General features: G+C 36.9%; 1 protein-coding gene across 1 annotated transcript in view; it reads left to right on the top strand.

Annotated features, from left to right (window-relative positions):
• The window catches only part of NEBL (nebulette), a 149534-nt gene that overhangs the window by 112364 nt on the left and 16373 nt on the right, over window positions 1-20797 (top strand). Inside the window, exons 22-26 of the mRNA XM_031066832.1 lie at window positions 262-354; window positions 2561-2665; window positions 3774-3945; window positions 7938-8030; window positions 8994-9122. Of these exons, the coding sequence (XP_030922692.1) occupies window positions 262-354; window positions 2561-2665; window positions 3774-3945; window positions 7938-8030; window positions 8994-9122 (592 nt within the window). The remainder of the gene's footprint in view (window positions 1-261; window positions 355-2560; window positions 2666-3773; window positions 3946-7937; window positions 8031-8993; window positions 9123-20797) is intronic.

The following is a 20797-nucleotide window of genomic DNA, read 5'->3' as shown; positions in this document are numbered from 1 at the left end:
CTGGTAAATGCCAGATATTGTGTGCATACGTGGGTATATATCCACAGAAATGCAGTAATAAACAGCTTGTACAATAAAAAAAAATTCAAGGTTTTAGCTTTCAAAAGTCAAGTTCTATAAACTGTAATAAACTTCAGATGTATTTTAGCTTTTCTGTTGTCTCCTGGATGACCTTTGAAATCATGCAGTTTTATATAAAACAAGGATATATTGCTATACCTGAAATAGTATGAATATATATTTTATTCTGTTAAATAATAGATTCACTACAGAGAGCAGCCTGGCAAAGCTACTGCTGTGAGTGTCACTCCTGAGATGGAGAGAGTCAGGAAGAATCAAGATAATATCAGCTCGGCAAGTTGTTTGCATCTTTTTGTCATTCAGATTTTTCAGTTGGTGTAGAAATATAAACATGGATATGCTTTTCCTTTTATATTTGCTATGTCAAAGAAAGCCAACTACATCATTCACTGATGAGATATTGGTTTTATTCTTTGAGGACATGGACTGCATATATGTGCAACAAACATATTCAGGGTTGTCTGGTTATTTTTGCTAAAAAAGTAAGTGGTTGTGTTGGTATCAGTATTTTTCAAGGAGAGAGTCACTAGAGGTCAGTCATTCTTTGCAGTAAAGAAAAAAATGAAATGAGAATTTAAGCTCAGTGCAAATTTTTTTTTTTTTTTGTGATTCAAGATGTGGAAGTGTCCACTCCATTCTGTGACATGCCACCTCTGTTAGAGCTGAGTAGTTCTAAATAGGTCCCATTGCTAAATACTAAAGAGTAAGATAATATCTACTTCTTGGCTTTTATGGTGATAAAATGTAATTGCTACTAAAGTAGTGTAAGAAGCAGGAGGCAATTCTATTAAGAAACAAGGAAAAAGTGTGAAAAGCCTGATGGAGTAAAGGATAAGACCAGTTACGTTGCAGTCTGTCCTCAACACTGAAACAAAATCCATGGCAAAGTCACTGCAGATGGTAAGTAGAAGAGGTTTCATGCAGAATCACTGTGGTAGAAGAGAATTACAAGTAATGAACACTTGAGAACTGAGTGTAGGAGTGAAAAGTAGGTTGGATTTATCAGGGAATATGTCTAAGGACAAAGGAATGGAATCTGACATTGTAACTACATGTATTTTAATCATGTTCTTAAAATGCTCATGAATATTTACCAAAGTCAATTATTTTTGAGGCGTGTAGTTGAAAATGAGAGGAAAATCTCACAACAGTTCTAGTCTTTAAATATTTTTTTAATTTGTGAAAATTAAATGTATTTCTCCAAGTGACTCATTCACTTTGTTTCTCAAGACTTACAGGGATAAAAACTCCTCTATGTTAACGAGAAAGATAAAAATCAACCTATGTTGACTATAATTATTCTATCCAGAAAATTCCTTATATTCAAAAGCATATGTAGCTGAATATATTTTCTAAGAGAATTTGCTTTTAATTAAGAAGCCTTTGAAGAATATGCAGTACCATTTATTTTTGTTTCTCACATATTACTTCAAACTTACCTACGAAACACAGATACCAAGATATATATTTTCATGGGTGTGCTTTCTTAGCCAATATATAATCTTAAGGAGGGTTAGACAGTTTCAATACATGGTTTTTCTCATCACAAACACATGTTGAAATAGGTTTGCATGACTCATTTAAGAAGTAATACTTGGAGTGTGAATACATAGGTAAATCTAAAATATTAACTAACACAGTGCACAGGTCACTGTGCGATGTAGAGCTAAGAGAGGCTGTTGGTAGAAGAACTCAACAAGACAGAAAAAACTGTAAGAGTGCTCACTCCCAAACCAATAAGTAGGTTCAGCTACTTTCACTGTTTTAGGATTTGGGTGGGTTTTTTTTTTTTTTGTTTTTTTTTTTTGTTTTTTTTTAAACAGATAATTAACCTTATATCTTTACTAGTCTGTATAATGCCACAAAATAAGCTAATCAGGAGAAATGTGATGTAAGAGATTCAGTACTTACTGATGCACAAAACCCAGAGCTCAAACATTTGTTTAGGAAACAAAATATTCAGATTCTTCCCAGACATGTTGCTTTGTGCTGCTAGTAAAGACTGGCTAGTGAATAGGAGTTATACGTCTTCCAAAGAATTAATCCTCTTGTAAGAATTGAAAATCCCTGGGCTTCTCAGGTAATCCCAATCCCACAGATTCTGTGTCTGTCTCAGTAATAAGGAGGTAGTTTATCATCAGTTTTGAAGGGTGTTCTAAGTCACAGTGGTGTTTTCTTAGTGTTTATCTTATTTTTCAGTTGATAAATGAATTATTTCCCTAATGTCATTCAAACAGTCACAAATTTCAGCTTTTAAATGAATACTTTATTTTGAGTAAGTGATTGATGGAATAAGTGTGCCTTTTGGCCTTACCAATATACAAGCTCATCTGTATCCTCATTGTGAAATAATTTACTGGCACATGAGTTAAAGAAAGAACTGTTGGGCATTGTGGTTTGGAAAAGTACTGATGATTCTCACCATCCTTCCTTCTGTAAGCAAAAAAAATTCACCTGTGCTGTTGTTGCTGTTTTTCAGGTCAAGTACAGCAGTGATCAGAGGCAGATGAAAGGTAGACGTAGTGTGCTTCTAGACACACCTGAGCTAAGGCATGTCAAAGAAACACAAAACAACATCTCAATGGTAGGGTACTTTCTTCCTGTGACTAGAGCCTTCTAAGGAATGGCACTTGATTTCCACTGGATTTTGCCTTCCATTAATATAGGTAACTAATGAAAATCTCTCCTCAGGTATGGAAGGAATATTTTCTTCTTACACCTGTAGAGGGAGTGTTGCTAACTGCATAGGAGTGTAATGAACATTTTCAAAATACTAATAAACAGTTTTCTAACAGTTAAATGTCCATTTTTTTTGGTTTTTTTTCCTTTAAAAATGTACACACATCATTTGAGCATCACAATTTCGCTGGATTAGGTGACACACTTCACCTTGTGCCTGTGCATGTTCCTGGTTTCTGCGTGACTTTGGTTCTTGGAATGAGTTGTTTTGTGTGCATCAGCTTGTGTGAGAATGTTTGTCAATTTAATGAATTGATGATTAAGTTATTTATAATGTAAATATACCTAATAAGCAGTACTACCTTTATAACTCTTACTAATACTGAGGTTTTGTTCCAACACTTGGTGCTGTAACACTTTCTATTCTAATGTCCTTTTTTCTAATATTTTCTTTTAAAGCAAGCAGTTTAGAATAACTGTTGTTCTTTCTAAAAACCTATTTTTAAAGCCAGCTGACATATGATAAAACAAAAGGGCAAAATATACATTTTGTGTGATACTGTGCAAGTAGTCAAAATTATCAGTAAATGAAAATGCTTGAGTTCTTTAGAACTACTACTGCTGGAATGTTTTTACTGACTGATGTATTTGTCTGCATCAGTAGACAGCTATCCTGTCTTTGAGAAGAAGGGAATGCACCAGATGACCTCCTGAGGGCAGGGCTGTTTTGTGTCCTGTGTGATAGTAAGACGATGCTTTGCTGCTTAAGCTAGTGCCTAACTCAGTATCAATGGACAAGAAATGCAAATTTGATAATAAAATATCATAAAAACTAGTTAAGGTGATAGAAAATACTTGGCTGGCCTATCTTATGTGTTTAATAATTCTGTTATGGTGCAAAGTCAAAGTATACGAGTGCCTCATAAACCAAACATATATGTATTCTTGCACAGAATAACCATTTGCTGTCAATTGCAACCTGGGGAAAAATGTAATTCTCCTTGTTTTCCTAGGTAAAATATCATGAAGATTTTGAGAAGACAAAGGGAAGAGGCTTCACCCCAGTGGTAGATGATCCTATAACAGAGCGTGTACGAAAAAACACCCAAATTGTGAGTGATGCAGCATACAAAGGTGTGCATCCACATATCGTTGAAATGGACAGAAGACCTGGAATAATTGTTGGTAAGCTGTTAAATACTGTTGTTATTGAAGGCATGGTGGGGAAGATAAAAGCCCCTGTTTGTGCTCTCCAGATTCCATTTTCTCTCTTTTCTCGCCATGAAACTTATGGTTGAACTGCGGGTTCCATGTCAGCTTCTAGAGAAGTCATAATGGGAATGAATGGGAGATATATTGTTTTTTGATCTGTAACATTAAAAAAAAACATGGATAGTTGTTAATATTACTTTAAATTTGAATTTTGACTCTAAAAGGAAGGTCAAAGTTTTACAATTGTACACAAAAGAAAGATTATTAAAACTGATTCTGCGAGCTGTCAATGTTTAAATTTTGCAGGCTAGTTTAAAATTTCCCTTTCTGTCAGTCACTAATTTCTTCAGAACTGCACATATCTATCTACCTTGTGTTTCACAATTTCACACAGCTTTTAAAATACTTCAAGCTGTAATTCATCACTAACTCATTAGATCTCTGGTAAGCCAACTACCAGTGTTGAGAAGTGATGTTCTGAAAGATGGCCCAAGATAAAGATGAGTGTTCAAGGGGTAGAATACAGATTAGATTCATATGTAAAGACAAGGTATTGCATAACGGTATTATTTGGCATAATCATAATGAGCTCTGTTTAAAAATCAAAGTGGATATTTGAAATTGCTGAAAAGTCAGCAAGTCTGCTATGGCAAAGGAAGCGGTAATATATTTTTTTCCTTCTCATTTCCTTTCGTTTTTTGTGTCCCCCATTTATGTTTTTTCTGTGCTTTGCAGCCATGATCCCCAGAGGATCTACGTACAAAAAGAGCCATACTGAGATAGCACTCTAAAATTCTTCATATATAGTGATAACAGTGAGGCTGACTTTAAGTTTGCATCTCAAAACCCAGAGAAATTGCAGGTGAAATGGACTAACGTTGGTCACACAGGCCGTCCTCCTGCCTACAGCAAGGTTAACTATGTTATTCCTGGCAGATACTTTTTCAGTCTGTTCCTTAAAGTCCCCGAATAAGTCTCCCCCACATAAGGAAGTTTATTTCTTCCCTTTTTTGTTGCCATCCTCTATGTGTCTGTAGCTGCAGTATATGAGAAGGGGTTTCCCAGAAGTGTGTGTTAAGAGAGCTCTGCCTGGGACAGATGCTGATGATCTTCCATCACTGCTCACTTTCATAGTTGTGGTGCAGCCAAAGAGAAAGAAAAGGGCTTCTGTGAAATTGCAGTGTAACTTTCAGTTTGCAATTTGCTCTTTAGTGTATGCTACAAGCCTCCTGCTCTCTGCTGCATTGCATGTGTGCTCTAGCCCTGTGTAAGAACCATGTGTGCAATCCCATGTTCAGCAGCTGAAGCCTTGCTAGGACAGGCAGATTGGAATGAAGGATTCCTGAGATAGATTCGTGAGCTGTAAGAACTGAAATATATATAATTATTTATCATCTAAAAATACTCCAGTATCAAAACACAAAGAAATTCTTAATTTCCCATGCCTGCCAAACAGCAAAAATTGTACAACTATTTAAAGGAAAAAGGCCATGACTATTTCAGCTAGAACTTTTTTTGGAATTAAATTGCAATTATAATATCTACTCATTTAAAAAGAAGCAGTGAGCTCCCTGCTTGTGAAATGTCCTTGGCAGCTCAAAGAAAAATGTGCAAACTGAAAAACGTACTTAGGACTCTCGTGAGTATTTTTTGTAGCTGTAAATTGTTCAGCCAGTTAGGAAAAGTGTGTCAGAATCCCTCTGGTTGATTTTTAATGTATTATTGGTGAAACTAGAGCTACTCTTTCAAATGCCTGGTTGCTAAAATTAATGACACTATTCTGGCAAATAGACACTAGTTTTAACCCTACTAAGCTATTCTAAACCCATCAAGGTAAATTGATGTTGGTGAGCTTTGGATCTGTTACTAAAGAGAAACCACAATTCTCACATGAATATAAGGATATTTTACCTTGGCAAAAACTACCAGGGAATGAAAACTGTTTTGTCTTATATATTGCCAAGATTCTGATTCTATGTATGTTATTTCAGACTACAGAGATGGATAAAATCAATACAAATCAATGACTCTTGCGCTGGTGCTGCCATGAAGCCATACTTATATTTTCACTTGCTAAGGCATGATCAAACAGGACAGTTGGGCGTTCACCAATTCCCCTACCCCTTCTCATGCCTGTCAGTACTTTATGTAGGTGCTTAATTTGTCTCCATTAGGACTAACATATTTTTTATCAAAAGACTTTGAGTTAGCTTTAGTTTATCTTGCCAGGAAGGAGTTAGCGCTACGCCTCACCTTATGGGAGTTGTGGTAGATAAAGTGTAATGTACATACATTGAATGTATTCTAAAGCCATGGGGTTAATTTTGTTAGCTCTGTCTCTTCTTTCCATTGCATCTAGGCTATTAATCATTTGAAACATGAAATGTTTGGGGTCCTCACAGTCCTACTTTACCTGCAACCCATTACTTAGCTTGGTACCTCTCAAACCAGCAAAAGAACAAAGCTGGGAAGACAGTTTTTTTCCTACTTACAGAATAGGGAGTAAATCTTGCAGCCAGGTCTGCCCAAGAAGAAACTATAGTAAAAATGTGTGATCTCGTAGATTTGTGCTTTGACTGGTTATATTTTACATCAAGGTTTTAGTTGAAACTGGTTTGAAGAGATTAAAAGATTTATTAATTTTAGACATATCTAATATCATAAAATCATTTAGATTGGCAGAGACCATTAGGACCATCAAACGCAACCATTAACCCAGGACTGTCAAGCCTACCACAAAACCATGTCCACAAGCATCATGTCAATACATCTTTTAAATATCTCCAGGGATGGTAACTCAGCCACTTCCCTGGGCAGCCTGTTCCAGTGCTTGACAACCCTTTCAGTGAAGAACCTTTTCTTAATATCCAATATATAAGCCTCCCCTGGCACACTTGGGGCCATTTTCTCACATCCTGTTACATGGGAGAAGGGACCTATTCCCACATCACTCCAGCTTCTTTCAGGTAGTTGTAGAAAATGACAAGGTCACCTGACCCTCCTTTTCTCCAGGCTAAACACTCCCAGCTGCCTCAGCTTCTCCTCATCAGACTTGTGCTCCAGACCCTTCCCCAGCTCCATTGTCCTTCTCTGGACTCTCTCCAGCGCCCCAATGTCCTTCCTGAACTGAGGGGCCCAGAACTGAATGCAGGGTTTGAGGTGTGGCCTCACCAGTGCCAAGTAGAGGGGGATGATCACTGCCCTGGTCCTGCTGGCCACTCCATTGCTGATCCAGGCCAGGATGCCATTGGCTGCCTTGGCCACCTGGGCACACACTGGCACAGGGAATTACTTGTTAAGTTCAAGAGTGGATGTAATTTTATCCTATGGTAGATGTGTACAATGCAGATTTCTACAGCTGAATTTGTCACCTTAGTTCATTTTTTTAATATTAATGAAGAAAGATAGATACTTTTGAGTTTACATGAATTAAGCAACTAGTAGAAATTTATTTTGGGTGAGCTATGGCCCTGATTCTTCTTATGCTGACATGATCTCTGCTGTATGCAGAGGAGAGTCTGTAGTGTCTCTGTCAGCTGTGGAGTTGTATACTGCCAGCTGTCAGCAACAGGGATATACACTGCAGCATGTCCACACATAAGGATGCTGCTGGTGAACTGGGGAAATAAAACAGCTCTGATGATTTTGGTTCTGCTGCTGGAAGAGAGCTCTAATATGTGATAATTAACTGATTTCCATTTATTTAGACTTAAGAACATACTATGGTCATGTTTAGAAAATGCAAAAAATTTGGAGCAAAAGTCTCCCCAAAGTAATGTCAGTGCTTAAAATTAATGCACTAAGTTCTTTTAAGCAGGAAATTAGGCTTTCTGATATCTTCAAGTGAATATCTAGGTAATTTCTAGATGAAGGAGATTGATTATTGATTGTTAAATCTCATTCCTTTCATGCTTTTACTTCCTTTGTTGTTTGTCTGTCTTATACTTTCTGTGCTTTGGAAAAAGATCTTAAAGTTTGGCGCACAGATCCTGGCTCCATCTTCGACATTGATCCTCTGGAGGACAATATTCAGTCTAGGAGTCTGCATATGCTTTCTGGTATTGCTTATATCCTGACTTTTCCCCAGTTCAGCTTTTCATGTTTGTGAAACTAAGTTGATACTGTAAATTTTCAGGTAATATGCCAGCCACATGTTTTATAAGCATACTTGTATATATATTTATAACTGTTACAGTTTAAAAGCAGTATTTTACAGGAACTTCAGCTGTAATCACATGTGCAGATAAGAAATAGTGAAATAAATCTTATCTTAACAAGTTATTCATGCCACTTACAAGTAGCCATTTAAAAAGCATTGACCTACTTTGTCCTTGCTATAAGTAGAATTTTCAAATAGTTGGACCTTATAAAATTTCAGAGTTAGAGAAAGTGACCTATTTACAAAATTGATTTCTTTTCTGTGCACATTTTGCCTATATGGCACATGACATTATGCTTTGTTCTATTTTTTGAAATCCAAGATGTTAATAATTTTAGGATACATGGAAAAGGAGAGAAAGTAATGTAATAACAGGGAGTGGGTTTTGGCTTTACAAGTTTATTGATTCTTTTCCTGCATAAGAGTGTTTATTTTGAATGTGTAATTTTTCACATGCATTTCCTTTGCTACTTTGGGTCTTTAAATATTCTTTTGATCAACATACAGCTGTATTTCCACATGCACTTGTATGCATGCTGGGATAAAGGAATAATTTGATTTCCCACTGGAAATTTTTGTATTCTTTATCCCTTCCATTTCCGGTATCTCAATACCACCTTCCATTTCTGCTATTCTTTTAAAGCAAAGAACAAGCTTAGTTGCATTAGATTTTAAAGCAAGCTTTGGAACTAATGATGCTCAAAATGGAAACAAAATTGCAAAGAATTTACTTTTCTCTAATTTTAATGCCATCAGAGTATGAATAACAATGTTAGCAGTGGTGGGGTTTATGTTGTTGCTTGTCTTTGCACTTCCATCATCTATTTACTGTGATATTCTTTATTTCTTTCTACCTTTGTAGAAAGAGCAAGCCGTTACAGTAAGCAGTATTTACATTCTACCAGTCTGGGAGATTATAAGTCAGATGGCTCTGACACGAACCCTACCTTTTCTTACTGCAGTGAGATAACAAGGCCATCTGATGAAGGAGGTACCCTTTATTCCCACCTTTTTTCACTAACAACACCATTGCAGTGTGTTGAGACTTCACAGGCCTGTATTAACTCCTTATCCTTGTGTAGTCACAAGTAGAAGTTTTGTGAACTATTGACTGATTGACAGAGAAAGCAAAGGAAGACTGCACAGTTTCTGTGCGCCATATCATTCTATTGTGAATTCTCTTTCAGTTTTGGTGATGCTGTTGGCTCCAAAGCCCTGTTAACTCCTATTTACTGTGCTTTAAAGAAAGTGTGTTGTGCTTTGCAAAATGTACATGAATCTGTTTCTTTTTTTTCTCTTGAACTACACAATGTAACTGAATGAAATACACCTTTAACCTGAAAAAACCATATTTGCCTTGGGCTTTTCAGTGGGTAAATCAAGTATATCATAGTATTTTAGTGACTAAAGTACTTTTTCCCATATTCAACTATGCAGGTTTCTGTGGCTCTCTGTTTTTATCTTTTAAAAAAATCCAAGGAATTTTATTGTGTTCTCTCTTTCTCACATAACTAAATTTTCTCATGCTCTCAGTAGCTTGAGAACCAGGGTTAACATTCAGCTGGGAAGTTTATGTAGTCTGTTATGGTTTAACATGGATTAATATTAGGATACTTTGATGACCCTGCATTCTCAGGTACAAACCCACATTGTGTACCTGTTTGATGCTGTTGATTAGAAGAAAATTTAGGAAAATGATAAATAAGGGTCTAGTCATCCTAGTGGTGTAACAGTATGTACTAGACTTGACTAATGAAATGAATTGAAAATATTCTGAATCATTGCATTCTAAATAGATGTTTCTTAAAAGCAGTGATTTCTGCTTCTCAGTTGTGAAAAAATGTTGCATTGGAAAGGTTATTCAAAGGGTTGCTTTCTTTTTTCTTGTAAGAAACCAATTAGTTGCTTACACAACATTAAATTACCCATGCTTTTAAAAGATTTTTAAGGCATCTTAATTGTAGACTGCACTTGTTTATGTTCTCCCATTCACTGGAGTAATATGTTACTGTGGTGGTTGGTGCTTATGGAGTCTACCTTTTTATGGGTGCTGTGTAAATACATACAAGCAGCTCTGATTAAGAATGGGTGAGGGAGAAGGTGTTCAGGCTGCAGTGCTAACTCTGGACAAAGAAATAAATACATATCTGTGACAGGAATGTACTGCCTTTTATCATGTTTGACTATCTTTATTTGGTATTTTAACTATACTCTCAACTCTTTTAATAGATGAGAACAATAATGCACATTTATGTTGTTTTTTCTCTTCCTGTGATGGTGCAAAGTGGGCTTCACAGTCCAGTGCACATTGTTTGTCTGTAGCTGTTCTGATCTTTTCTTTGGAAGTATTCCAAACCATTTCCACATTGCTTTGTCAGCTTGATTTGATTTTCAACAGATATTTTTTACTTCTTGAGAATGGGAAACGGGCTTTATTTTTGTGGTACTTCTGGCACTAGTAAGCTTGCTTTTTGTGGCTCTATTTGAATCTATTGTTGTGGTGATGTCTTGAATAGATCATTCCCAAGATCAACATATTTTAGCAAGAGGTTGTTTTTCCATTTTAACCCAGCTGACCAGCCAGGATTTGAGCACCTGTAGACAGCTCCCATTGCAGGGAAGAAATAAGTGCCACAGCTAAGTAAGTGAACATAATTCTAATGATTTACAAGAAAATGCCATTTCTGTGAACACACTTAGGGAGAACTAGCAGAAGATAGCATCTTTGGCCAAAAATGTGAATCTTTTTATCCCATTCAAAAGGTCATAGCCACAAGACAAGTTTGCCCATGACCTTTATACAATGTTTCTTATACCATAAATGAGAACAAAATCTATTTTGGTGAGATTCCATGGCCGTTTCTGGTGGAGTATGCACTCTTAGATCAGCAGGGTTTCTCATTGGCCATTGTTCTATCTGATGGCATGCCAACGTGAAAGACAGTTGGAGACCTGTAACCAATTTTACAATCTCCAAGTGTCTTTGGCCTTGTCTCATCATATTTTGCATATCCCTACATTGTTCAATTGCTGCTTTAGTTTGGATACCGTTACTGATATTTGACGCATAATTCAAATCTTCACTTGCCACAGCTGATGGAATTGTTCCTTAACTACCTCTTCCAGGCCTTAGCTGGGTCTCTGACTTAATACCAGATATTAAAGGCTTATTCAGATCTAAATAACTCTCTCTTCTCTTGGAGAATTTCAGTAATAACATCACAGGGGAGCTGCTAACATTGTTCATTAGAATTACTTCTTTCTATTTTGTTCCCTGACTGTTATTTTAGATTATGATGTTGAGCTGAACCATGGGTCCTTCTCTACAAAATCAGTAGGTTTTTGCCTGATGTAAGTTCAGAAAATTCCCTGTTAGAGTATTTTAGAGTATTGCAGGTAAAATTGAATGGGAAACAATTATTAACACTTTTCAGTAAGCTGATGCAGTTCATGGGCTTTCATTTTAACAATCTTTTTGAAATTACTTGTCAACTTTGTGTGTCTTTTTTTACAGCTTCTTTCTGTGATTGCTTTTCAGGGTTGACTTTATTACTTTGTGGTACCTTTGAGGATTTTTGCCACACTGAACAGAGGGCATTGCACTAGAGCTTCCCAGTCTGCCTAAATACTTTGTAATTAGTTATTGCCTAACAAAGATTGTCTTTGTACCTGCAAGCCATTCTGTAGGACTTCACTGAAACACTGGGTGCCACATTTTTGCAAAATCTCACCGGCAGTGAGTAATTATTTTCAACTTGGCTAAAAAGGAATAGAAACTAATGATTTCTCTCCTTTAGTTCTGCTTTTAACACTGATGTTGCAACTTCTCAGGCATGGAAACCTTTACTTTTGGAAGGGTTCTTCAGATTTTTTCCTTCAGAAAGAGTGGTTGAGATACATGGATGTCAGATTTATTTTTGCTTATAAAGACAGACCAGGCAGTTTTTTTCTCTACAGAACACTAGGAAAAATCAGCAAAGTTCTGAAGTTTAGGTCTCTTTTGACAGCATTCTGTCTGAAAAATATCTCAACTGTTGTGTTTTGGGTTTTATTTAGATTTTTTATGAAGTCTTTTCTGTCTGCCCTGATTTTCCATGCAGCCTTTTGTAATGGTTTTCTCCCAATTCTTTCCACACTCACTCTCTTGCTCCCCTTCCTTCACTTCAGGTAAAGTTCTGCCCTGTTAATTTGCATTCAGGCTCCAGGAAAGAATTATTTGGTTCAATAATATGGCTCAACACCTCTGCCAATCTGGCACTCTTTTGGGAAGTTTCTAGTTGAAACCTTCAGGGCTGGTTTCCTCCTCTTTTGCATTTGACCTTTTTTTTTCTCCCCTTTGACTTCCTCTTAACGTCTAGTTTGTGTGTACACCTTTGTCTAGGTGTGTATCAGCATATTGACATGATGCATAAATTTTTTCAGACTGTAGGTTTGGACTTTTTCAGTATAAGTGACTGTTTATTTGTATTTTAAATTGTTTGTTGTCTGTAGATGGAGAAAAATAAAAGATGAGTGCCAGTTCATTTTCAGTTATGGATATATTGTTACTCTGGTGGGGAAGAAAAATGGTTTCTTGGTTATTTTCTACATCATCACCATATTGTCTTAAAAGATACATAGAAATCATTCTGTAGGAAATCAGTTTTGCAGTACTCCCAAAAACACATGTAATGTAGGAAACCTTAGTGGATATTAGAATAGAATTTTCAAGGGCCTTTTTTTGTGATTTTAATAGGATTGCTGAAATTTCAAGTATTTGGCTGGAGCCAGTATGTTACTGGTTGGCTGCATGTGTGCTATTTTCACTCCTTCAGCCCAAGTTCTTCAGACTCAGTTCATCTGCTGCCACCACACAAGTAGTGAGAATTAGCATAAAGGACCCTTGATATGAGTTTAAAGGTCTTCCTGTCTTTATGTTAATGAAAACACAGTCTGCCAGCAACACTCAAATCTCTGTCTTTGCCTGTTTAGTTATCTTCTTTTACTCACACTGACAACCCAAATACACAGATTTCAATGAAATTCCACTTATTTTGTTATCAGCCTTAAAAGTAACCAGTAGACTGCTATGAGAAAACTGAATTTTTTCTTAGATACTTGATTGATATTACATAACAAAAAAACAACACAGAAACAATTGGTGCAATCAACCTCTGAGGAATAAATACAGCAATGGGCATTGCTGTCAATATGATTCCAAAGTCTATGAAGACTGAATAAAACACAATGCTGCAGTCTCTTTCCTAAAGTCTTGAAGTCTTTATCTAGCTTGGAGTGGAGGTTTAATCAATGAGAAACAGTAAGTCCTTTAATCTCTCTCCCCAGTGGCATGTCCTCATTGTGTGATATGAACCTTCTGAAGAGGAAGGCTCCAGAACAGCTGAGTCTGCTCCCCTCCCTTCCTTCAGACTCCAGGGGTTATCTTCCTCCTTTCCTCACTGGGGCAGGAGTTGTTGTAGAAGAGCTGCTGTTTGAGCTGCAGTGGGAGCACAGCCCTGCAAAGAGCAAACACAGACCTTGGGTGGTGTTGTGTGTCACTGGCAGCAGCCTTGTTCTGTGTACCAGCTCAAGGAGAGGCCTTTTATTCCTCAGCCCAACACTGACATTCTAAACATTAATTTCAAGGATGTCTCCTTCTCTTCCCCTAGCACACACCAATGTCTGTAACTCTGTATGTAAAATGATTGTTCACAGGATTTGCCTGAGGCTTTGGCACCCACACATATATACCACAGAAAATCCTAAGACAAGGAACTTCGCTGCTGCTTCTGCTGCTGGTTAGTCTGGTCAGAAGGCTACAAACTACTTGGATAAAATAGAGAAAATCCCTCTTTATTGCGCACATTGGAATTGCAGATGTTTCCCAGTATGAAGCCAAAGAGTCTTCTTGCATTGGGATAGTGTTCCTAACTCTTCTCCTGTGCCAAGAGCTGAACGAAGAGGAAAGAAAACCAGATTTTGTTCCCTTCCTTGATCTGTCCTTCCCGCGAATTTTTATAAAAAACCCTCTGGTTTTGAGGTTGGGAAAAATCGACGTTAGTAGAAGACAAGTTGAAGAGAAAAGAAGGAATAATATCTGACTGCTCTTTATGTTGTAGTAGAGAGATCTGTCTTCTGTGTCCAAGTTCAGGTGTCAGGAGTACAGGGCAGGAATCCTTCACTCTTCATGTTCATATTCAGTTGCAAAGCTTTGCCATTCTGGGGAGGTCAGGCAGAATGACACAGCAGCTTTATTTTCTTCTCTGTCAGTCAGGGGAGAATTGTTCTTTTTTGCTAGGTAGCTGAACTCTGTTTCCATAGTATTCCCCAGAGTCCAGTAATCAAACATGGCATTCAGAGGGAGAGGAATTGTACAGTTCATGGGAAGAACTGTAGGCATTTGTGGGTTTCTTGTCCTCTTTCAAGTGTGTCAGCAGGCTGCCCTGCCACAGAGGGCTGAACACATCAAAATGATGCTCTCTGTCTACTCGTGGTACCTCTTAGTGAGGGTCACACTGACACTTCTCTTAGCCACCAGACTCTTACATCTGTTTCTGACTTTTTTGTATTTCAGACTAGATGGTACTTTGGTTTTCCTTCTTTAACCAGCCCTCAGCAGGTTTGCCAACCTGAAAGCCAACATGTGGGAAAAAATTAGTCTTCTTCCATTCAACAGCATTTTGGTAAAACTGTTTTTTCCATCTTGGTAATCAGGTGGTTTTCTGTTCTTAAGTGTGTAATGTACTACAAATGCTTGCAGTTAAATAATAAAAAAATTACCCACAAACTTCTGTGATATTTTTGAACTTAACTAAATAGTTCTCCTCTGTGTCCTACAGACACAAGGGCATGTATGTATTCATAATCTCTCTGGTGCCACAAATTATTTAGCATGAAGTGTTTTCTTTGTTAGAGAGCTTGCTTTTCAGAACCAGTGAACCCTGGTCTTCCATGCTCAAATACATTTTTACAGAAATGATATAGTTTCCCTTGTAAAGGTTTGCTGTAACCACATTGTACCCCAAAAGGACATGGTTTTTCAGGCAGCAAGACAGAGCTCTCTCCCTTCTGAAAATTGCATCTTTATTTTGAAGGAGGTGTGTTTTGCTGTTTCAGCTTCTGCCTCCTTTTTTGCAGTGACTCCTAATGTTCAAAGGGCATTTTTTTCCTGATTTAAAATAATATCATTACAGTTAGAGGAGTTCTTGAAAACAGTAGGAGGCTCACTGGTGTTAAAAACCTTCTCACCTCTAGATTTGAGGTAAGAAGGAAAAGTAAAGACAAAGTTAGTTGTAAGAATTTAGATTTCAGTTAGAAACAGGTTGAGTATGTTCCCTACAAATGTGCTAATTTCTGTGTGTTTAAATGATAAGGGGATTTCTGCTTAATATATAATTTTGTCTCTGAATAATCCATTTAAGCCTTTTAAGGCATGTAAGTATAAGAATCCAGAAAGGCATTGGGACTACATTTATGTACTATCTTGTGCATTATCAGTTTTCTGTCCCAGTCTGGACTATTGGACTTTTAGTGTCCTCTGCTGAGTGCTTCATTAATGCAGAACATGAGAGAAATTAGTATAGAAAATTAAATTTCATTCTTTTCACCACAAAGAGGTATTAGGTATCTGTAAAACCTGATTTTTAACATAAAGCTTGAAAATTCATATAGTAATTCAAGTGATTGCTTAGTTAAATTTTGATTAAGGTCTGGTTTAGGGTGCTGGGAATAAAACGAAATATTTTATGCTGGTTGTAACACATTAAGATAGAAATCATGGGTTCATCTGAAAGCACATTTTCATTCAGTATGTGTTCACTGAGGATGAGTTAATGTTCCAGGGAGAGCTTTACATTTCATACTTCCAAAATATTTTTGCTTAGCTTCCTTATGCTTATCTTTAATTCCCATGCTTCTCTCCCACACTCTTGGCATCTGGCAGCATCAAAAGACAATCCCCACACATCCAGGTGGAGGAGAATCCAGAAGAGATCCCATTTTTCATTTCTGTAGTGTAGCAGCAGTTCGGGAGATCCTTCTGTTTATTCTGCCAGCTGTCTGAGTTTGATGTTCCCTTTTCCATTAAACAGTTGGTGAGCAGAAAGTGGAAAGGAAGTTTCCAAGTGACTCAGCAGTTGAAAGTGTTAATGGCTCCCTTGGCAAGGAGTAGTTTCAGTTGTTCAGTGTGGTTCCCTAGAGCAGCTTTTGATACACTTCAGAGAATGTTATATCCAGTAGACAATAAATATAATTAGTAAAATTGTGTGCAGTGACATACATATCCTGGTTAATGCTACGCTTCCACCACTGTTCAGGTTGGTTATACCCACTATGCAAATAAATCCATGCACAGAAATCAAGGCACATATTCTGTGAGAAGAACTTGCAGGCTTCTCTCTCTAAGGCACAAGGGCAACAGTAGATGTTCAGTAAATGTAAGAGAATTCGAATTAGAGTTGAAGGCATGTGAGTAATGTAACATGTAACCTTCATTTTCCTAAATCTTTCCTTTTGTGAGGAAGCCTAGAGCAAAGCTGTGCCTATTCACAATTTAAGTGGGAATTGCAGCTTCCTGTGGTACACCATGGCCCCACTAGGACTCAGCATGCCTTGGGCTGGCTTAAAGACATTTTGTGCCTTCATAAATAAAATAATGTGGTTTGCTGTGTGAAGAGAGAAAAGGGAGATTGTTGTCTCAGCTGAGACAGGCTACAGCTTAGTTTGAATGTCAGGTAAAAAAGTCAGGTGGCACTAAGGTTTGTTTGTGACACTGAACCCTGGCTGCTGTTCACATTCCAAGCAGGATGCCCTGTGATTTGGTTGTGTTCCAGCACAGAACCAGTGGGCAAATGGGGGCTGTGTACCAGGGTTGTGGCATAGCAGCTGCTAATAGACACACAGGCTGAACTCTTTGGACTGCACAGCTACCACTGAAGAAAATGCCAAACTAATATTCGTAGTGGTGTCTGAAAAAAATGAGCTTTTATATTTGAACTGCTAGAAAAATTCCTATGACAAAATATAATCTATACCCTGTTAGTAATTCTTTTTTCCTCAGTTTACAATAGAGTATTCAATGTATTTAATTTGCTTTCTTGGGGAAAATGAGTGAGTTAAACACCTAGAAAAGATTTTGCAGTTGAATATCAAACCAAATTTTTTTGTCAGTACATTTAACTGGTTTAAAATATTCTGTGTTCATCATAATAACCCTAAAATTACATTTTTGGATTCAAAACTAGGAACAAATAGGACTTTAGTTTTGGGGTTAGAAGCAAAATAGTTTAAGTAATTTTCTCTTTTACAGTGCTGTAGTAAAATTTTGTCAGTGGAATCTGGATGGGGGATAAATTGTTTGTATTTTAGGTGAAATAAATTTTAAATGAAGTAGATGGTTGTAGCTGGCCATAAAGTTCTAAATAGTCAGATATAGAATTCATACAACTTTTAAAATCCCCAAAACAACTGTTCAAAGAGGTTGGATGAAGATAATTAATATAATTCATTCTAAATTGTAATTTTATATTGTGTTCAGTTTCATTTTGTGTTTTTTTTTAGCAAAACTGAAAAAAACATTGGTATGAATAAATGCTAGAAACAGCCTTTTTCTATATTTTTAAAGGCTGATAATGCTTAGAAATTTTTTACTGAATTTTCTGGGAGATCATTTAACACCCTTCTTTAATTTGAAAAAGTTTTTGTTTGAAGAGGCTACTATGGAATTACATTTATCAAATCAATTCTTTTGAGTTTTTATGGTCTTGCAGTCCTAAATGGCCATTCCAAAAGCAGTCTGGGGAAGCTGATGCCATTTTCAGAACATCAAAATTGTCTGCTCTGCCAGAACAGGGCTGGCTTTTGCTTTTTGCAAGCTATGCGGCTGCCACTTACCACCTCACTGATCCAGAGTTAGACACAGGCAGGGACTCTGTGGCTTGTTTGAGATTTGGCTTCTTCTCTTCCTCTGTTGCCAGAGCACTAAATTATGTGTAGTTAATATTTTAGAGCTCTGCGATGCTTTAGTATGACAGTAGTGTGTTAATGATCACAAAAGCTGTTGAGCTATTACTCAGTATCCTCCAATTCCTGTACCTCAATAAAAACGGTACTCTAAGCAGTATCCACAGTCTCTTTCTGGCAAAAATTCCCTGTGTTATTGTCTTTTTATGATGAGGATGGATGTTCTGTTGACTGTCCTCTTTCTTTTAATGTTGACTGTAGAAAATAGGACATCCTGGGTTCCTTTCATTTTTCTCTAGACTGTGATATTTGGTAATTGCTTGCAGACAAGGCTTCAGGAGACTGTGCTAGCCTGGGATTATAAAAAATATATTGTTATTTTGCAGTTACTGTGAAGAGGAATGAGAGCCATACTCCTTTTTTTTAAAGGAAAAAATAGTCCACGAGAGACTGACTTTTGAAATACAGAGATTTAGACCCCTCAGAGAGACCAGAATGGAACTTGGAAAATAATTTACCATGAAAAAGAATATAATGGAATTGGTGGATCCATCATTCCTCAAATTGTGAAGAATTGGGAAGGTCTGAATCACCAGACACATAGGCCATGATGTACTAGAGAGACAGTTTCTGTCTGTTCTTCCACTGTCCTGTATTTCTCAAATTCCCTCTTCATCTCCTTTTTGATTTATGATGGACTTATAAAACAAAGACCAACTTAACTATTATTACTGATATTGCTTGTTCATACGAATCAAGAACTTTGGACTGAAATATGAGATAGCCCCTGCCTAAAACCTGAAATGAAATACAGGATTCCAGTGTCACATGAGCACACTAGACATTTTTTTGTTGTTCCTTTCAAAATGTCAGTTTTCTCTGACATATGCTCAACAGCTTTGTGAGATCTTCTGTTTCAATTTCATTCTAAATCAAATTTTAATTTCTTGTGTTGAAATTGTTCTCCAGAGTTATAATTGCATGATTCTGCATTTCCCATAATAATCTACTTCAGCTTACATGGTGCATAGAATATAGTTAGTCTTAATTATTGCTAGCTGATAAAATGGTGGTCTGAAATAATGATTCTTTAAACAATCTTTGTCTAATCATGACACCAATGAAGTTTAGTTTAAAATATGTTATTTTATAAACTCTAGTATGCCAGTAAGTAGTCATGAGAGTAGAGATGTTTTGATTTTTTGCATGATAATTAATGATATTTTAAACACAAGATCAGTAATTTTGTTGGCCTCCTCTCCATCTTTTTTAAAAGTATTTGAAGATTGCACAGCTTATTTCTTATATCTTTAGAATTTAGGTTATGGAAACTTCCTAAACTGTAACATTCTGAATTTACCACTGAATCCAAGTAGTTCAGACCTTCACTTCTAATGAGGTCAGTGAGCATGGCAGATATTTATTAACACCCTCTCTGAATTAGGCCATACTTTGAGGTTGTTATTTCGACAACCTAATTATATCTGGCTTTGATATTCCAATTTACTAACTATTACTGACTCCTGTAATGGATAGCATGCAGACAAACTGCTGCTCCTGACAGAACCACTGAGAGCAACCAGCCTGGTAGCTCAGACATCCATGAAAGGAAGCTAACTGACCAGTAAAGGGCGAGGAAAAGAAGGGAAAAAAACCAAAAGAAATGAAGAGAAAGTTACTTTTACAAGAAAAAATGCCAAGATGCCTTACCATGGTGTTTTCTACTGTTCTAAAAACAGCATTTTTCTGTATCAGGTCTCATCATCTTCAGTCTTCAGGTTAGTGCTTTTTATATTGCTTACACAGTCTGAACTACTCCCAGTAAGTTTGACTGTGCTGTGTTATTCTTTCTGATTAGCAAAAAAAACCACCCTGTAATAGATAAGCTGGGAACTTTTCAATGTTCATCAGAAGATAGTAGTTTAAAAGGCAAATTTTTTTATAGGAAGGGTTACATGTGACTAATGTCTCAACGCCAAAAGGACCACATTTTCAATTTGAGATTTTTAAGGTTGAAGCTTGACATTTTTAAAACAAGGAATACAGCTTTGTGTTGAAATATATTTAATTTTGAAGAGCCACATAAACTGTAATGATTCAAAATTATAGATATTTTGATATGATTGGCAAAAAAAAAAGTTTCTTTACCCAATTTTTAACATTTTTTTTTATTTTGGGATTATTTTTAAGTTTTCCTCCTATTTGGGGTCAGGAGCATTCTTGGCAGTAAGTTCTGCACTGTAAAATTATTACTGAGGTTTTTGTTATGTTGTATCTGTCTAACATTCCTGTACTCTTCTGTTTGTTTTCTCTACTTCTGTGACAGCTTTTTTTACTGTATTCTTTAGAGACCATCTCCTTGCTCAGCACCATGGGGCTGCTGCAGAATTCTGTACCTCATATCAACCTCCCTGGGCAATTCTTGCACACTCATTGAAGCATTTGAAGTCCTCTGACATCTGTTTTTACTGTCAAGTGAACAACTCTTGCTGGCTGCATTAGGCTTAATATTCTCTAAACTTCCACTTTGACTTTTTACAAGTATTATGGAGACCTAGGATGCAAGTAGTTTACAAGTAGCTGAGCAGTATCTGCCACATGTGAGCACATAGAAGCACCTGTGTTACATGGGGTGCTTTGTTTGGAGCTGGGTGCTGGGACATCTGGAGGGAAGCATCTGTGAGAGGCTCAGCTCCTTTGGTTTTAATTCAGAGGCAGCTTGCACAA

This window comes from Geospiza fortis, unplaced genomic scaffold, assembly GCF_000277835.1.
Source record: "Geospiza fortis unplaced genomic scaffold, GeoFor_1.0 scaffold138, whole genome shotgun sequence".
In the NCBI taxonomy this organism is placed as follows: Eukaryota; Metazoa; Chordata; class Aves; order Passeriformes; family Thraupidae; genus Geospiza; species Geospiza fortis.
Note: the sequence above shows the minus strand (reverse complement) of the source record. Positions and strands in the feature narration are given on the sequence as shown.